Source organism: Marmota monax, unplaced genomic scaffold (genome assembly GCF_021218885.2).
Source record: "Marmota monax isolate L192 unplaced genomic scaffold, Marmota_monax_Labrador192_F-V1.1 WCK01_AAM20220418_F8-fsc00182, whole genome shotgun sequence".
Classification (NCBI taxonomy): Eukaryota; Metazoa; Chordata; class Mammalia; order Rodentia; family Sciuridae; genus Marmota; species Marmota monax.
The window spans coordinates 770,474-790,048 of record NW_026693043.1 but is presented as its reverse complement, the minus strand read 5'-3'; the positions used below and the strand labels follow the sequence as shown (position 1 = coordinate 790,048).

Sequence of the window (19,575 nt, the reverse complement as noted above, 5' to 3'; positions counted from 1 at the left end):
AAATGCTTGGGATTTTGGATTGGATTTTGGATTTTTCTGGATATTGGAATGTTTATATATATGTATTGAGATATCTTGGGGATGAGACCCAAGTCTTAACACAAGATTCAGTTATGTTTCATATATGTATAGCCTTATGGTAATTTCATGCAGTATTTTTAGTGCCCCTGTGTTTTGGCTGTGACCCCTCACATGAGGTCAGGTGTGAAATTTTCCACTTTGTGGAATCAGATCAGCATTCAGAAAGTTGGGGATTTTGGCACATTTTAGATTTTGGATTTTTAGGTTAGGGGTATTCAACCCGGACAACTGTTATTAATCTCAGAAATTAGCACTAGACATCTTTATAAATACCTGAGGAGTTTATTAAAGCATAGATTTCTGGACCTTATCTCAAATTCTGATGTAACAGGTCTGGAGGGGACCCAGGAAGTTCGTTTCATAAGCCTTCCGGCCGATTCTACCAGAAGTCCTCAGGAAACTGCACTGACATATGGGGCTAGGGGGTGTAGCTTAGTGGTAGGACACGTGCTTAGCATACATGAAGCCCTGGATTCAATCCTCAACGCTAAACAAAGAAGCATGAAAGAAAGGGGGGAAAGGGAGCAGGGAAGGAAGCGGGGAGAAATTATACTGACAAGACCTTGGGGGTTGTACTTGGCATAGTAAAACCAGGTCAGAAATCAAGTCTTCAATTTAGGGAGTTGTGGGATATTTGTTGCTCTGTAAGTAAAAATTAATATATAAATGGAAACTATTCCTAATTATAGTTTAAAATGTTGAAGTAGTGTTAGTAACAACAGTCCTCAGTCAAGAAAAAGGTAAAACTGAACAGTTTGTGATGAAATTAGATATAAACCTGACAGTATTTATTTTTTTTAAAGAGAGAAAGAATTTTAATATTTATTTTTTAGTTTTCGGCGGACACAACATCTTTGTTTGTATGTGGTGCTGAGGATCGAACCCGGGCCGCACGCATGCCCGGTGAGCGCGCTACCACTTGAGCCACATCCCCAGCCCCCTGACAGTATTTATAAAGCTTTGAATTAAATTGGCTTTAAAACAGTTTTGAGATTTTTTAAAATCTTTTTATTCATTTAGGTTTTTAAAACTTTGCTTGATTATTAATATTATGACATGCAAAGGATAACTAATTGTTTTTTTAAAGTGTTATTTATTTTTATTGTGGTAAGAACAATATGAGATCTACCCTCTTAAACACTTAAGTGTACCATATAGTATTGTCAACAGTAGACATAATGTCATAGAGCACATTTCTGGAAATGACTCATCTTTCCAAGTGTGTTTTTTTAAATTTAGAGTTATGTATTTTAAATGTCTTTTTTTAAACTTAGGATTTAGGGGAGTTTGGTTTGGTTTGGTTTGGTTTATTATTTTTTATTATATATGTCATATATATATACAATATTTCATTTATTTTATAGTCTAGGAAATAGTCTAAACACTATTCACAACATTATTTCCATGAGAAAATATATTCCCTTCTTCCAAATTTCAAAATTGGCAATCTTTTTTTACAACTACAAAATAAATTTTTATTGATTTTTTTTAAATTTATATATGACAACGGAATACATTAGAATTCTTATTACACATAAAAAGCACAATTTTTCATATCTCTGGTTGTATACAAAGTATATTCATATTCACACCAATTTGTGTCTTCATACATGTACTTTGGATAATAATGTCCATCTCATTCCACCATCATTTCTAACCCCATGCCCCCTCCCTTCCCCTCCCACCCCTCTGCCCTATCTAGAGTTCGTCTATTCCTCCCATGCTCCCCCTCCCTAACTCACTATGAATCAGCCTCCTTATATTCAAAATTGGCAATCTTTAGAAATAGAAACCACTGAGAAGATAGAGACCATCCATGTATAATCTAAAGGGATTTGGTCAAAGTTTTATGAACCAGCCACTTATCAACCATTTTAAAATGTTAATATAATATTTTAAGCAGAGCAGCAATACTTGTCTATTCATACTATTTGTTTAACCTCCTGTTTAGTAGTGCTTTCTTAATTAAATGGCATCATTTAAAAATGGTTCCTGCTCTATCTTCACATTGCTCATGTCAGGTGTTTTATGTGTGGCATGGCCCAAATATTTACAAGTCATAAAGCTTTAGCTTGTGTCAGTATAAACAGATCTAACTATAATTCGAAGAATGTTTGCAGTCAGTATTTGACCTCTCAACTAGCACTGGTGTGCAGAGTAAATGAGGAAAGAAAAGAACAAGACCAACAAAAAAAAAATCCCCACCTATTTTAGAGAAGTTAGGAAATAGAAGCTTTCAGACTTAGCCAAGGTCATTTTTAACTTTTCAGTTTTCAAAGCAGACTAGTGACTATGAGACATTTCATTTGAGGTAGAAACAAATATATTTTAATTGCATTCCTAAACGACAGAAATTGTTTTTCCTCTAAAGAAGTAAATGAATGTTCTTCCGAAAGTGTAACTTTGGATCATTTAGGCTTGTGAGCTTTTAAAAATCTTCTCACACTCTTTGAATTCACAGTCAAAAGGAAAAGTTTATGTCCTTGACTTCCTCCAGCATTGATTCTGTTACTGAACAGCCCTGGTAAAACAAGCATAGACCTTTTGTGAGAACATTCCTTCCTAGAAGGAGTTGGGTTTGCCCTTTCCCAAGATTTAGGTTTCTGTGAAAATTCTTTCAGACTGGAATTGGCCAGAAAGCGTTCTTTCATTTTACTCTGTATTCACGTTATTGAATGTTGCTTCTGTCAGAGGCAAAAAGCACTGGGATCGCTGAAATATTGACAAATTTAAAATGCAAAGGAAATTGCCACATTGACAGAATTTTGGTCCATCTATTTAAAGACTTTTTTAAAAAAAAAAAAAAAGCGATATAAACTCCTATTCTGATAAGTTTTATTGAATGACTAAGAGATTATTAACAAAAGGATCCCACTGAAATCGGCAGCCTGCCTTTTTAAGAGGGAGAGCATTGTTTAGTGAAATAATAAATACAAAGCTGTGAATTGTGGCACAGAATTATGCGTGTTGATTGGATTCTCTTCCTTGCTTTTTAGCTCTATGACAAAATTAACACAAAATCTTCACCGCAAATCAGGAATCCTCCGAGCGACGCAGTACAGAGAGCCAAAGAGGTAAGTGATATATTTTCTGAAAGAATTTGGTATCATCATCTTTCCTATCTTGATTGAAGACATTTCTACTTTACCTTAAGAGACAGTTTCCTTAGATTTACAGTTGGACTCATTATATTCAGATTTTGTGTTTCTTAAGTTTATCACTGACAGGAAAGAAAAAAATTTTCAGCATCAATATTGCCAGTTTTCTAGTTTTCTGGTTCTGCTATATAAACTTGAATATATTAACATATCGATTTTACTTCTTTTGTGTTTTTTTTCCAAAAAGAAAGTGTAAAGTTTTTTTTCAAAAAGAAAGTATTCACAGTACTTCATACAAATAGATGTGCTATGCAATTTTGAATTGCTTTTTTCAAGTGGTATTGTTTGAAAGTTAATTAAATTTCCATAGCAGTTAAATATACTGAATTCAAAGAAGTCATTTTTATACATTGCCAGTATACGTGGCTGTACATATCACAAACTTTCTTTAAATTTACTTATTATAGAAACATGATACCACAGAAAGTTTGGAAAATAAAATTGATCCATAATCCCTTCTCCCCTACACAGTGGTTTCGTTTTTGCACATCCTTTTCCACTCATTATCCATTTGCATATGAATTTTATATAGCTGCAATCAAAATATCTTTTTAGTCATAATATTATATAATAAGCATTTTTCTGTGTTTCTACTTGGTCTTCATAAATATAACGTCTAATGACTGTGTATTTTTCTTTACTATTATTAAATTAAAATGAATTAACAGTTCCCCCATTGTTAATCACTTACTTTTTTTTGTTGTTGTTGTTGTTGTTGTTTTTTCATTTTTTGATCTTTTGAAAGTCTTCATGCATCAGTAGAGGAAAAGGAGAGGCCAGGGGGAGGGAGGAGGGAAGAGAAAGGGGAGATGCTGGGGAGTGATATTGGCCTAATTATATTGTTATATTGTGTGCATGTACAAATATGTAACAAATCCCACCATTATGTACAACTATAATGCACCAATAAAAATGTGGAAAAAATAAAATATATCAAAAGAGTCTTTATGCAAATAATCATTTTCCTTTTAAAAAAATATTTCTTATAAAGTGAGATTACTCCATGAATAAGTATGAAAGACATAATCTATTCCCTAGCAGATTTTTAATACAAGACTTGTACTGGAAAATATTGTACATTCATTGAGAAAAGAGACTGATGCTGTGGTGGCTGCCAGGCCATCCCCCTAAGTCAGAATAAGCTGAAAGGGGTTGTCTCCTTATTTTGCCCACCAAGCACTCATTGAAAGGAATAAAGGTGTCTTTGGCAGGAGTCATGAGAATCACTATCTTATATTCATGATACCCAAACAGAAGCAGAGACATTCTGGGGAAAATTAGTTGGCTTAACTGAACAGAGAGAACCTGCTGACATTATCCAACTAGCAATGCTTAGGAGACCACACCTCTGTACTTGAGATCATGGGCCATGAGAGTAGCAGGGGACAGAGAGAATCGATGCTTTCATCCTTTCATTTTCCCCAGAGAGAAATGTGAATCCTAAAATACATCAGGGAGAATTGGTTTATCATCACTAAATACGAATTCATAGCATAACCAGCGCTCAGTAACAGAATATTTGGATAAGAAAGTAACCTTGTAGTGTGTATGTGTGTTGTTGTTGTTGTTGTTGTTTTGTTGTTTTGTTTGTCTGTGGTTGAGTAGCAGAGAGTGTTGTAAGTATGATGTTGAAATCTAAAACTCAAACTAAATGACCTGAAGACATCCCCTCCTAAGGTTCTCACAGGTCAAAGCAAGAGATCCCTATTGGTTTGAGGCTTATGAGCCCCTGATATCTTATAGTGCTAAAGCAATCCTTGATTGGCTCCAGGGTTGGGATTCATTGGAGTACAATGTATAAGACCTCTCTGTGAATCCAGCCATCTACAGTTAGAAAAGTAGCAGGTGTTTGCCATGGGCTCATGTCCCCAAATCAAGTAAACTCCACCCTAGCGGGAAGGGATTATTTTTGAAGAACAATTTTATTTTAAAATGCCATTTTCACGAGAGCAGGGAAAATATTAACAACTAATTAGTGAAGAAGATTTGAGTAGCAGGAGAGAAGAAGGTTTTTAACATTGTTCTTGGGTTCTCTGCCATTTAATCCTAGAAGCCATTGACAGAAGCATGGTTTAATCTATATGGGGAGATGAGCATGGAAAATAGCATTAATCCTGCCTTACTATAAAGAAAATTTCTTGAGTGTATTTTGAATTAATTAACTATTCTAATTAACTGGTATTCTTTAAGTAGTTATTATTTGAGCCTATGTCATCTTTCTAAAAGTAATTGGCAGTGCTGTTAATACAAAAGAAACTGTTATTAACTTTTGGTACAAATTGATTTTGGTGATGAGTTTGGAAGCTGTTCTCTCATTAAGCTAATTCAGCTACTTAAACCTGTTATAAATATGTATTATAGGCCTGTCATTTTGCATCTTTCAGTGACCTTTTGTGTTTATAGTTGGGTAATGTAACCAAACTATTATATGAATTTGTTTCATCTTTATTGTCATAAGTACCATTATTTTGAATATTAATAACCTTAGAATAAAATGAAGAATTTTGGAAAATAATTGTTGTGCCTGACACAAAAATACACTCATGGACTTTAATGTAAAAGAATTCCATTGTTTGTCAATCTCTTATCATGTTCTCATTGCTATTTCTTGATTATTTTTTAGGTATTGGAAGAAATTTCATGTTACCCTGAGAATAATGATGCAAAAGAACTAAAGCGTATCTTAACACAACCTCATTTCATGGTAAGTAACAATTAAATTTCCATAGAACTGAAAACCTCCATTTGTTTTTAATAGCCCTCAGAAAATACCACCAGCTTCATCAAATGCATTTTTATCCATATACAGTCATATGTTGCTTAATGATAAATTCTGAGAAATGTGTCATTAGGCAATTTCACCATTGTGAGAACATCACAGAGTGCCCTTACACAAACCTGGGTGGTATAGACTACTACACACCTATGCAATCTGATATGTGTGCTGTAGTTCTATGCTCCTAGGGCCATGATGAAATAATAGTAGATTAAATCAAACACAAGAGAAATGTATGCAATCAAGAGACACAGTTAACACCAGGTGTCTGAGGATGCTGCCAGCATAATATGGCATACAAGTTTTATAGGAAACCTTTCTCTTATAAATAGAAAGAATATACTCAAATAGTAGTAAAAGGTGTACTATAGTAAATACATGAACCAATAACATCACTGTTTATTATCATTATCAAGTATTATGTACTGTACATAATTGTACGTGCTACACTTTTATCCAACTGATGCCAGAGTAGGTTTGTTTACAGAAGTCGCTGGATCATAGAAAATTTCCAGATCAATTAAAATCTTATGGGATCACCATCATATATGTGGTCCATTGGGGACCAAATGACTATGGTCTCAGACTATTAAGATCATAAGACCAAGTAATACCAAATACTTTAAAATCCTTTTTATTTACTTTGTATCACTATTACAAAGATGTGGCTTGTGGAATGGCTCTTTAGGGGCTGTGTAGTCCTCAGACAAGGAATTTGTTTCCTTGCAGGAACATCCTTAAGTCACTGGAACTGTATATTACCTAAACAGCAAAGAGCTAAAATTAGAGACAGTTTTTGCTGATAAAGAATTCTCTGAGCATAGGTGATACATTGAAAGATTTACATCTCTTCTCTGACACTGCAAAACTCTCGAACTTTCTTCCTTCACTTCTGTTGTATGGAAAATTCTGTTGTATAAGAACAGCACCTATATTTAGCCAATTATTAGAAAGCTAAATGGTTAAACAAAACTTAAAATAGATATGCTTTTCTGTAGAAAGAGGTTCATGGTTATACATTTAACCGCAATTCAAAAACTCAATTACAGATGGAAATTCATGTTGAATCTAACATTTTTAAAATATTAGCCACATCTGTATATATAGAATACATGCAAAAAGTTGAAAATCTAGCTGATTGACCTTTTAGAAGAAAATCTGACTTTAAAGCCATGTTCTTATTACTACTATATCTGGTGTAATTTTTTTAATTTTATTTTATTGGCTCTTCTTAGTTACATATGACAGTAGAATCCATTTTGATAGTATTATACAAGCATAGGTTCTTTTTTATTCTAATTAGGATTCCATTCTTTTTTTTTAGTTATAGATGGACACAGTACCTTTATTTTATTTATTTATTTTTATAAAAGAAAGATGGAGGGGGAGGGAGAGAGAGAGGTTGGCAGAGGCCAGGCCAAGGAGAGTCTTACAGGCCATGGGAAAGAATCTGGTTTTTTCTCCTGATTGCAGTAAGAAGACACTAGGTGACTGCAAACAGGAAAATAGCCAATATCTATGCTTTCATGATTCCAGGGGCTGAAGTGTAGAGGAGGGATGATAGGGGTAATAAGAGATAAAGGTGGAGAAACAATTATAAAGCTGAGAGGCAATAGAGGCCTGGAGAAAAATGGGGATGGTAGAAAATGGGCAGATTAGGGCTCTGTATTGGAGATGATTTGGCTACAACAGGACTGCTCATGACTGAGAAGGGAGGTAGTGTGATTAACCCCCGCTGAGAAGAAACCGGCCTAATAAGGCAAAGAGACTTGTTTAAGGTCACCCACCAGTGAGTGGCTTCACTAAAGTTTAAGCCAATGCTCTTAAAAGTGGCTTGATCTGTTATACTGATGAGTTCTCCTATAAGCTTAAGTTGAACACATTGGTCTTTCCCAAAGAAACGTGTGGATAATGTCCCATATGGGAAATATAATCCTGAGATACAGATAGATAGATAGATAGATAGATAGATAGATAGATAGATAGATAGATAGATGGATGTTAAGTAAAATCTGAAATGCTGGATAGTTCTGTCTTGTAAACATTTTTTTAAATGATGATTTTAAAATCTTGGATTTTTAAAAAAAATATATTGATAGCTAAAGGGGAATATTTTAATGCTTACAATATTTTTGTTCTTAGCATATTTACAGTTTCACACTTATTTCCTCAAGTATCTGGATTTTTCTTTGCTTTCTGATCCCTGTTATATGAGGATTTAACATTGGATTGATTATCTGACACTTAAAGTTCAGATATTTGTAAATATTTACAGTAACTTTAGGAGAGTAAACAAGGATAGATTCGAATGACTTTAAATCTGTACTGTATCTTTAGAGGTCATGATAAAAAAGAATATTATCTCACTAACTCCTTTTTCAGTGATTCCATCTAAAAGACTGATTTTTCAAAAGTACGATTCTTCTGTTCATTGCAGTTGTAAAATACAAAGCATTAAAGACAAATTCCTTATACATTACCTGGATAGAAAGTTAATGCTTTAAATTTTTTCTTTAAAAAATAGGACATAGAGTGGTATGGAAGAATTTTTAAAAACAAAGCATATATCCAGCTTTTTGCAAAGCTTTAGGTTGTCACAAAAGTTTCATTATAAAGTAGTAAGTTTTATGGTTTATAATTAAAACATCAGATGAACCACTTCTCAAACCAAAAAAATTCCTATTTTTCCTGTTCATTTTAAGGTAATCAGTTTATTTTTGTCGTTGTTGTTGTTGTTGTTGTTTTTGCCACTCTAGTCTTTTTAGTTATCTTGTACATACCTTTACCACAGTACAAAGTGTTTCTTCCCTATTACATTACTCTTCTTATGTAATTAAAACTAACAGCTATTAGTAACAATTGTCAACTTTGTAACAATTGCTCAGTCATACCTCATAACACATTTGAAGGAAAACACTCAAACTTTGATTTCTCTATTCTTTATTTTGCATATTCTTTTTAAAAATTTTTTTAACCTGTAAGTGGGCCCCTTTTTTCTGTTTGCATATAAACTAGAACTTGAGGGTAAATTTTATTTTGTGGCAGCAATCTATTACAGTGACTAACTGTGGTCAGTATCAAGTTCCTTATTTGGTGACATCATTTAAGCATTTTTCTTTTAAAATTAATTTTTATGATTTTATTTAGTTTTATGAATTTTATGATTGTGAGCTTATTCCTCCTTATAAATAATATATTAAATGCAAGCATTTGTTTATATAATTTTAAAGGGTAAATACAAATCATTTGCAAAAAAAAGTAGTGTAAACATTTTCTTCAACACACATAACTTCAAAGACTGGCATTATCCTGATGTAAGCATGGCTGCCTGCTTATGCCTATGTTGACAAAGAATGTTTTTTAAAAATCACTAGTTAGGCGGGGCATGGTGGCACACACCTATAATCCCAGTTCTGGAGGCTGAGGCTGAAGGATCACAAGCTCAAAGCCAGCCTCAGCAACTTAGAGAGGCCCTAAGCAACTTAGCAAGACCCTATTCCAAAATTAAAAAAAAAAATTAAAATTGGGGAGCAGAGGATATAGCTCAGTGGTTAAAGTGCCCCTAAGTCCAATTCCCCAGTACCAAGAAAAAAGAAAAAAATGAAAAAAAAAAAAATCACCAGTTATAAAAGACATATCTCTACATAGTATGATGAACCTGATTTTTAGCAATTGAAGCTTTTCAGTTGGCCTATTACCGAGTTTTGCTTTCTGCCTTAAATCTTAGTTTCTTAAGTGGCTGCAATTAAACCAGAAAGAGAAGAATTTGCTCACATGACATAATCTCCACATGGGCCTGGGAGTAGCAATACAGGGTGCCATCAAGGCACTGATGAGGAAGCTATGGTCCCCTGGGTCGTTATGGAGCCCTACTTTGAAGCTATGCATTGCTTAGTACCCCTTAGCTACCCTCACCCAAACCCGAGTTGAGACCAGCCACCTGAGATCTTGGAAATATCTGCTGTTTCCATTAGAAACCCCAATGCATACACTACTCAAAGCATATTCTCTACGTGGAGAAATCAGCACCATCTCCTTTCTGATTTTACCAATTGTTGCCTTATTTTTGCCTCATATGCACACCTTTCAAATTAAAATAGCCAAGTCATGACTTTGATAAGCCTTTTAATTAAATAACTTAATTTCAGATGCCAAAGGTTATACTTGGAAAGCAATTTTAATTGCATTTCATTATCTGCAGATATTTCATTACCACACAGATTACAAATTAAATTAGAACTAAGTTTATAATTAGCACACAAAGAAAATACAGTCTGTGTAAAGCTCCAAACAGACTGATAATCAGCTATAAATCCCCTTTGAAATAAAAATGTTAAAATACTCATGCTTATTAAAAAATGTTTTTTATGATGGCACATAAAGTGCAGTGACTAGGAGGATATCCTTTTTTATGGAAACAAGGGACATTTATCATCCAAGTTCACCATGATGACATATATAAATCAGTACAAAGAAATAATTTTTTCTTTGTTAATGGGTTTTGCAAAAAGAACTCGATAATTTGCAGCTTATTTTTTTGTTTGGGCAAATGCTCCAAAAATTAGAAATGAACAGAAACATTAAATACATTTTGAGTTCCATAGCATATATGAAATTACTTTTTTTTCAAATATTATACACTCTTTTTTATTTCTTTTGCCAAGTCATATAAATTGTCTTCATCTTTTGTGTTATATAAAAGTCATATTGTTAATACCATTGATGAAAGATAGTTGTTTAATGCACCAAATATTGCACTATTTATTTTTAAATTTGTTTTAATTTTAAGCCCCAACACAAATTTGCCAACTCTTTTTAAGATGATTATTTTTGCTAAATTATTTGAAATTTCAGTATGTCGGCCTTTATTTGAACAAGTTAGTTGGTTACATTTTCATAACATCGGATAACACCTTTAACCAGGTAATCAAATACATCTATTTATTGATTTGTTCTCTTACTGATTCATTCATTCTTTTTTTAAATTTTTCTTAGTTATACATGGATACAATATCTTTATTTTGTTTATTTATTTTTATGTGGTGCTGAGGATGGAACCCAGTGCCTCACATGTGCAAGGCAAGTGCTCTGCCACTGAGCCACAACCCCAGACCTCATTCATTCTTTTTAAAAAAAAAAATCCATTGTTCAAGATTATTTGCCACAAAGAAATTAAGGTCTGGTTATATGTAGATGTAATCCACTTTGACTTCTCTTTAGATGAGAGAGATCTTTGAGAGGTCAAGAATAATTTTATGTACATTCCTATAGCAGATTTCTGCAGGAATTATAATGTTATTAATATTTGTCTTCTTTCATAAAAATACTAGGCCTTACTTCAGACTCACGACGTAGTGGCTCATGAAGTTTACAGTGATGAAGCATTGAGGGTCACACCTCCTCCCACCTCTCCCTATTTAAACGGTGATTCTCCAGAAAGCGCTAACGGAGACATGGATATGGAGAATGTGACAAGAGTTCGGCTGGTACAGTTCCAGAAGAACACGGATGAACCAATGGTAAGTGGCAAAAGAAAGTTTCCTATACTTTCATAAATCCCAGCTTGAGTTAGATCCACTAACTTCAACCTACACTACTACAAGGAGGTAGGAGGGAGGAGAGAGGGAGGACATGAGTAGTTCTAAAGAAATCAGTTCTCACAGCTTCAGCTCCCCTCTCCCTTGTCCTTTCCTAGAATTGTTCTGTCTGACACCATGTGTTAGACATGCTGGTCCTTCACATTTCCTTTCAAAATTGTGTTTCAACCTTACACAACACACACACACACACACACACACACACCACAGCAAAACAAAACAAAAACATCATATTGGCAAATTACCCCAGAATGTAAAAATCTCTGGGATAGCAAAGAAAGGGACAGTTTGAAGTACTAGTATTGATGTTAAGAAAGTGAATGTCTAATGCATTGTAATAAAACATCCTTTTACAAATCTGGTGCTACCAGACCTTTTGCCTTCAACAAAAATAAAGGGAAAGGTTCTAATTCAGAAGGCATTCAAAGAATCAAACAACATTACTAAAATCAGATTCCTTCCATTTACATCTGCCCACTTAATGTGAATTAATTTTCTCAGTGCTGAGGAATAGAATTGAGGCTGAACCTTACCTCATTCTCATAGAATTGAGAAGATTCTGGAAGGGCTTGTTGATGGTAACTGAGCAGAGAAAGGGTGAAGGGGGAGAAGGGGACACTGTTCAGGCAAACCAAATAGCACATGAAGGAACCTGGCAGTCAAAAAGATGTTTAGCATAGTTTCAAGATGGAAAGAAGGCTCCATAACTCCACTGCAGACAGCAAGGTGGTTGGCCACAACCGGACCACACAAGTGTAAAAGGCCTGCTAAGGAGTCTTTTCTTTATCTTAACAACAGTGGGAAACTATTCAAAGGTTTGAAGCACTGAGATAAATTACATTTCATGTTAGAGATATCAGTCTGGAGAATATATTTAATGGGATAAGAGGAAGACTATAGCTAAGAGACTGTTACTACAGTAGTACAGGGGAGAGATACTAGAATTCTGAACTAGAGAAGTGCATGTCAAGATGGAAAGAAGTGAACAAATTAAGGCCTGGGATATAGCTCAGTTGGTAGAGTGCTTGCCTTGCATACACAATGCCCTGAGTTTGATCCCCAGCACCCCCCCCCCCAAAAAAGAAGTGAACAGACTTAAGAAATAATGAAAGAATAAAATCAGTAAGTCTTAATAATGAACTTACATTGGGAAGGATAGAGAAGCAAATATCAGGGATGAACCTTAAACTTTGGATATGGATAATGAAGGACATTGAGACAGGGAACATGGGACATGTTTGGAGGAAGGATCATGTCTTTAGGGGAAAAAAACATTCAAACTTATGCATGCATAGAAAAGGGATATTGGAATATAGAAAAACAAATGTGTACTTAAGAAAGTTGCCCAGGGCCTGGGGTTGTAGCTCAGTAGCAGAGCACTTGCTTAGCATGTATGAGGCACTGGGTTCAATCCTCAGCACCACATAAAATATAAATAAATAAATAAATAACAGCTATTGAAAAAGAAAGTTGACCAATTGCCTTCCAGATTAAAGGAAGAGTTACAGAGCAGTGATTCTGTGACCACAATTTCCAGAAAAACTTCAACACTAGACATTTCTTATTATTAGTCTTATTAGCAATTCTTTATTCATTGTATATTATTATCTTCCTTTTTTATACTGGGGATTGAACCAAGGGGCACTTAACCACTGAGCCATATCCCCAATCCTTTTATTTTTTTTATTTTAAGAGAGGGTCTAAGTTGCTTAGAACCTTGCTAAATTGCTGAGGCTGGCCTTGAGCTTGTGATCCTCCTGCCTCAGCCTCCCAAGTCACTGGGTGTATATTATTATCTTGCAGTGGGCAGGGAGCATGCAGATCATCTCACCCCTTCTGGTGTTCTCTAGGCAACTCTTTGGCTTAAGAGCATGGGTGGCAGCAGCTCTTAGGCCTTAGGCCTCAGTTTGCTCGTCTCTAAAAGCACACATGACTACATGATCCCCAACATCCCTCCTAGCTCTTAAAGTTAAATATTCCCTTCAGTCATTTTATGTATTCATTCACCCATTCAGCAAACATTTAAGCTGCCACCATGTACAAATCACTGGCATTTAATATAATGCCAGTGATGTTGTGGCAGATAAGACACAGCCCTTTCCTAGAGCTTGCTTTCCACAAGACCTGGCTACAATGAGCGAGTACATTTTCAGCTTAACAGATTAATAAGCCCAGTTATGACAGAGCTAGAGGGGAGAACGAACTGTGTTGGTGAGGCTGGAAGAAGGTGTGATGTTCAGCCCAGCAAAACAGACAAAAAGGTAGAAGGAACCATGAGAAGGCCCCGAGGTATCACATGATCATTATCCTCTGAAGCAGCCCAATGAATTGCTTGGTCTTTTGTCTGAAGGCTGACTATACAGAAACATAGATTGAGTAACAGCATAAAACTGTGTCCCCAAGTTACTTTTTTTTAATGTTCTTTATTTTTTAGTTGTCGGTGAACCTTTATTTATTTTTACGTGGTGCTGAGAATCGAACCCAGTGCCTCACACATGCCAGGCAAGTGCTCTACCACAGAGCTACAGCCCCAACCCCGCCAAGATACTTTTTCAGAAAGCATAAAATGGTCTAAAAGTCTTGAAAAAGCCCTTCTCCGTTTTGTCTTCTGTGGTCATAGTGTCAGGTGCATATTTCTTCTTTTGACTGATTGCCATAAAAAGTTCTTTCATGTAAAATATATTCCCAATAATAGAATATAAATCTCTTATGCTTAATACAGATGTTATTTGTTCACTTATTTTTCTTCTTCAAAGCCCTACATTTCTGTGCAGATTAAATCTCTATGGCCTGTTTTGGCTTATGGACCCCCTGTAATGCATCCATTCTCAAAGGGCGATGCACTCCCATAACACCCTGTGCTTTCCAGGTTCATAACATCATACTTGTAATTATTTCTCTATTGACTGTTACTCCCATAGTGGCAAGTGACAAAGACCAAACTTGAACTGTCTTACACATTAGGGGAAAGGCTTATATAAACAATGAAAAGCCAGAAATGTACACCACCACCCCAACACCTCTGGAAGGTTCCAGAGTAGGCACCTAACTCAAGGCAGGCTAATTCCTTCCCCAGAATTTGTGAACTTGGGAACAGAGAGAACATGAGTCAGTTTCTCTCTACATAGAAATGTTTGATGTAGATAGAATTTTTTTCATATTAACTACAATTGTTCTGAGGCAACTTTCCCCTAACCCTGGGAGACCCTATCTATCTCATTTACTACTTTGTCTAATAGAGTACCTGCCCTATAATAGGTTCATATTCATGGTTGTTAAATGAACACATAAATCTATTAGTTTTAAGGGTGGAACCTCCACTGTATTATCATATCCCTTATGAAATTAGAATTGACGTACATATTAATTCACAGCATTTTTCCAGGAATACTTCTCTTGGTAACCATACATGCTGATTGAAAGTACAAATTGGAAATGAAACTTGAACATTACAATTGAATGTTGGGAACGACAACATTTTGATAAACTAATTTTCCACATCACTCACCTACCACTTCTGAGAACTGAAAAATAGGAACCATGCAAAGTTATATTTTGTGGAATTATATAAATTAAAATATAAATTCTCAAATATTTCCATGATGTTTTCTGACCAAGTGTAATTCTCCAATGAAGAGACAAGATTAGGTTCCTACTCTTAACTATCTCAAATTCAAGGCCACTTTTTAATCAAGGGACCTTGTTAAAAATACAGATTTATGGGCTCCATTCCAGGCCTCCTGAATCTAAATCTAAAGAATGAACTTAAGAGTCAGTATTACTTATGTGTTCCTTGTGTGAGTCTTAGGATCAAGTGATCTGGTGCAATTAAAAATGTTTATGAAAGTTTGTCTTTTGCCAGGCATGGTAGTGTACTCCAGTAATCCCAGTGGCTCAGGAGGAGGATCCCAGGTTCAGAGCCATCCTCAGCAATTTAGCAAGGTCCTAATCAACTTAGCAAGACTCTATCTAAAAAGAAAAAGAAAGGGCTGGGGATGTGTATCAGCAGTAAAACACCCCTGGGTTCAATTCCCAGTACCAAGAAAGAAAGAGAAAGAGAGAAGGAGGGAGGGAAGGAGGAAAGTATGTCTGTCTTTTAATAGTGAATAATGAGAAAACAAAAAATAGTCTACTCCATAGAATAGTGTTATGACATTAAATATGACTGTGAAACATCCACTTATGACCAAGATGGAATAAAAGGGACCAGGTTTACCCTCTAATCTGAAACAATCAAAAATATAAAATTATTTTTAAATATAAAACATTATATTCCATAAAAGAACAGTTTTCAAGGCATTGGACATCAAGTAACAAAGGACAGTGATCTCTAAGAAACAGAAAGCTATCACTGAAATATCTATCAAAAATATTTAGCAATTTAAACAAAAATAACCATGTGCTACACATAGGTAAAAGTAAAATGTAAGACAATAATAGCACAAAGATCAGGAGGAAAGAAATTAAGTTTACTATTATACCATATGCAATGTGGTGTAGTATCACTTGAAGGCACACTGGTAAGTTAAATATGTATGCTGTTAAGTCTAACACAACCACTAAAATAACAAAATGTAGAGCTATAGCTAATAAGACAACACAGAAGAGAAAAAAGAATAAAAATAATCCAGGCAGAAAAAGAGATAGAAGGGAACATAGATAGGTAGAACAAGTAGAACTCAAATAGTAGGAAGATACACTTATAACAAACTATATTAATAATCACATTAGTCTGACACAGTGGTGTATGTCTGTAATCCCAGAGGCATGAGAGGCTGAGACAGGAGGATTATGAGTTCAAAGCCAGCCTCAGCAACTTAGCAAGGCCTAACTGTCTCTAAATAAAATATTTAAAAAGGATGTGGATGTGGCTCAGTGGTTAAGCCACTCTTATACCAAAACAAGCATCATTAGCATCATGTTAACATAAATATAGTCTAAATTCACCAGTTAAAAAGCAGAGGTTATCAGATTGCAGATGCTGCCTGCAAAAAAAAAAAATGTACTTTATACATTAAGAAAAATAGGTTCAAAGTCAAAGAATAAGAAAAGATATTCTATGATAATATTATTCCAAAAGAACCTGGAGTGACTTTGTTAATATGAAAGTATATTCTCGGATCACAATGAAATTAAGTTAGAAATTAATAACAAAAAGAAAAATCCCCAAGTCCTTGAAAACTAAATCAAACAATTCTAAATAACCAATGTCTAAAAATAGAAATCAAAAGGGAAATTAAACAGTATTTTGAAGTGAATGAAAATAAGCCACAACATATCAGAATTTGTGGGATGCCATTACAAACAGTACTTGGGAGAAATATGTAGCACTATTTTATTTTATTTTTTTTTAAATTTTTTATTGTTGGCTGTTCAAAACATTACATAGTTCTTGATATATCATATTTCACAATTTGATTCAAGTGGGTTATGAGCTCCCATTTTTACCCCATATACAGATTGCAGAATCACATCAGTTACACATCCATTGATTTACATATTGCCATACTAGTGTCTGTTGTATTCTGCTGCCTTTCCTATCCTCTACTATCCCCCCTCCCCTCCCCTCCCCTCCCCTCCCCTCTTCTCTCTCTGCTCCCTCTACTGACATTCGTTTGTCCCCCTTATATTATTTTTCCCCTTCCCCTCACTTCCTCTTGTATGTACTTTTGTATAACTCTGAGGGTCTCCTTCCATTTCCATGCATTTTCCCTTCTCTCTCCCTTTCCCTCCCACCTCTCATCCCTGTTTAATGTTAATCTTCTTCTCATGCTCTTCGACCCTACTCTGTTCTTAGTTACTCTCCTTATATCAAAGAAGACATTTGGCATTTGTTTTTTAGGGATTGGCTAGCTTCACTTAGCATAATCTGCTCTAATGCCATCCATTTCCCTGTCAATTCTATGATTTTGTCATTTTTTAATGCAGAGTAATACTCCATTGTGTATAAATGCCACATTTTTTTTATCCATTCATCCATTGAAGGGCATCTAGGTTGGTTCCACAGTCTAGCTATTGTGAATTGTGCTGCTATGAACATCGATGTAGCAGTGTCCCTGTAGCATGCTCTTTTTAGGTCTTTAGGGAATAGACCGAGAAGGGGAATAGCTGGGTCAAATGGTGGCTCCATTCCCAGCTTTCCAAGAAATCTCCATACTGCTTTCCAAATTGGCTGCACCAATTTGCAGTCCCACCAGCAATGTACAAGTGTACCCTTTTCCCCACATCCTCGCCAGCACTTGTTGTTGTTTGACTTCATAATGGCTGCCAATCTAACTGGAGTGAGATGGTATCTTAGGGTGGTTTTGATTTGCATTTCTCTGACTGCTAGAGATGGTGAGCATTTTTTCATGTACTTGTTGATTGATTGTATGTCCTCCTCTGAGAAGTGTCTGTTCAGGTCCTTGGCCCATTTGTTGATTGGGTTGTTTGTTCTCTTATTGTCTAATTTTTTGAGTTCTTTGTATACTCTGGATATTAGGGCTCTATCTGAAGTGTGATGAGTAAAGATTTGTTCCCAGGATGTAGGCTCTCTATTTACCTCTCTTATTGTTTCTTTTGCTGAGAAAAAACTTTTTAGTTTGAGTAAGTCCCATTTGTTGATTCTAGTTATTAACTTTTGTGCTATGGGTGTCCTATTGAGGAATTTGGAGCCCGACCCCACAGTATGTAGATCGTAGCCAACTTTTTCTTCTATCAGACGGCGTGTCTCTGATTTGATATCAAGCTCCTTGATCCATTTTGAATTAACTTTTGTGCATGGCGAGAGAAAGGGATTCAGTTTCATTTTGTTGCATATGGATTTCCAGTTTTCCCAGCACCATTTGTTGAAGATGCTATCCTTCCTCCATTGCATGCTTTTAGCCCCTTTATCAAATATAAGGTAGTTGTAGTTTTGTGGATTGGTTTCTGTGTCCTCTATTCTGTACCATTGGTCCACCCGCCTGTTTTGGTACCAGTACCATGCTGTTTTTGTTACTATTGCTCTGTAGTATAGTTTGAAGTCTGGTATCGCTATACCGCCTGATTCACACTTCCTGCTTAGCATTGTTTTTGCTATTCTGGGTCTTTTGTTTTTCCATATGAATTTCATGATTGCTTTCTCTATTTCTACAAGAAATGCCGTTGGGATTTTGATTGGCATTGCATTAAACCTATAGAGAACTTTTGGTAATATCGCCATTTTGATGATGTTAGTTCTGCCTATCCATGAACAGGGTATATTTTTCCATCTTCTAAGATCTTCTTCTATTTCTCTCTTTAGGGTTCTGTAGTTTTCATTGTATAAGTCTTTCACCTCTTTTGTTAGGTTGATTCCCAAGTATTTTATTTTTTTTGAAGATATTGTGAATGGAGTGGTTGTCCTCATTTCCATTTCAGAGGATTTGTCGCTGATATACAGGAATGCCTTTGATTTATGCGTGTTGATTTTATATCCTGCCACTTTGCTGAATTCATTTATTAGCTCTAATAGTTTCTTTGTAGACCCTTTTGGGTCTGCTAGGTATAGAATCATGTCATCTGCAAATAGTGATAATTTAAGTTCTTCTTTTCCTATTTTGATGCCTTTAATTTCTTTCGTCTGTCTAATTGCTCTGGCCAGTGTTTCGAGAACTATGTTGAACAGAAGTGGTGAGAGAGGGCATCCCTGTCTTGTTCCAGATTTTAGAGGGAATGCCTTCAATTTTTCTCCATTCAGAATGATGCTAGCCTGAGGCTTAGCATAGATTGCTTTTACAATATTGAGGTATGTTCCTGTTATCCCTAGTTTTTCTAGAGTTTTGAACATAAAGGGATGCTGTACTTTGTCGAATGCTTTTTCCGCATCTATCGAGATGATCATATGATTCTTATTTTTAAGTCTATTGATGTGGTGAATAACATTTATTGATTTCCGTATATTGAACCAGCCTTGCATCCCAGGGATGAATCCTACTTGATCATGGTGCACAATTTTTTTGAT

The 19,575-nt window shown here is 35.3% G+C and overlaps 1 protein-coding gene across 13 annotated transcripts in view; it reads left to right on the top strand.

The window, feature by feature from the left end:
* The window catches only part of Cask (calcium/calmodulin dependent serine protein kinase), a 389,850-nt gene that overhangs the window by 313,266 nt on the left and 57,009 nt on the right, over positions 1-19,575 (top strand). For all 13 annotated transcript variants that reach the window (XM_058582480.1, XM_058582484.1, XM_058582482.1 and 10 more), the window contains 3 exons: positions 3,078-3,155; positions 5,863-5,943; positions 11,346-11,534. In XM_058582480.1, the coding sequence (XP_058438463.1) occupies positions 3,078-3,155; positions 5,863-5,943; positions 11,346-11,534 (348 nt within the window). The remainder of the gene's footprint in view (positions 1-3,077; positions 3,156-5,862; positions 5,944-11,345; positions 11,535-19,575) is intronic.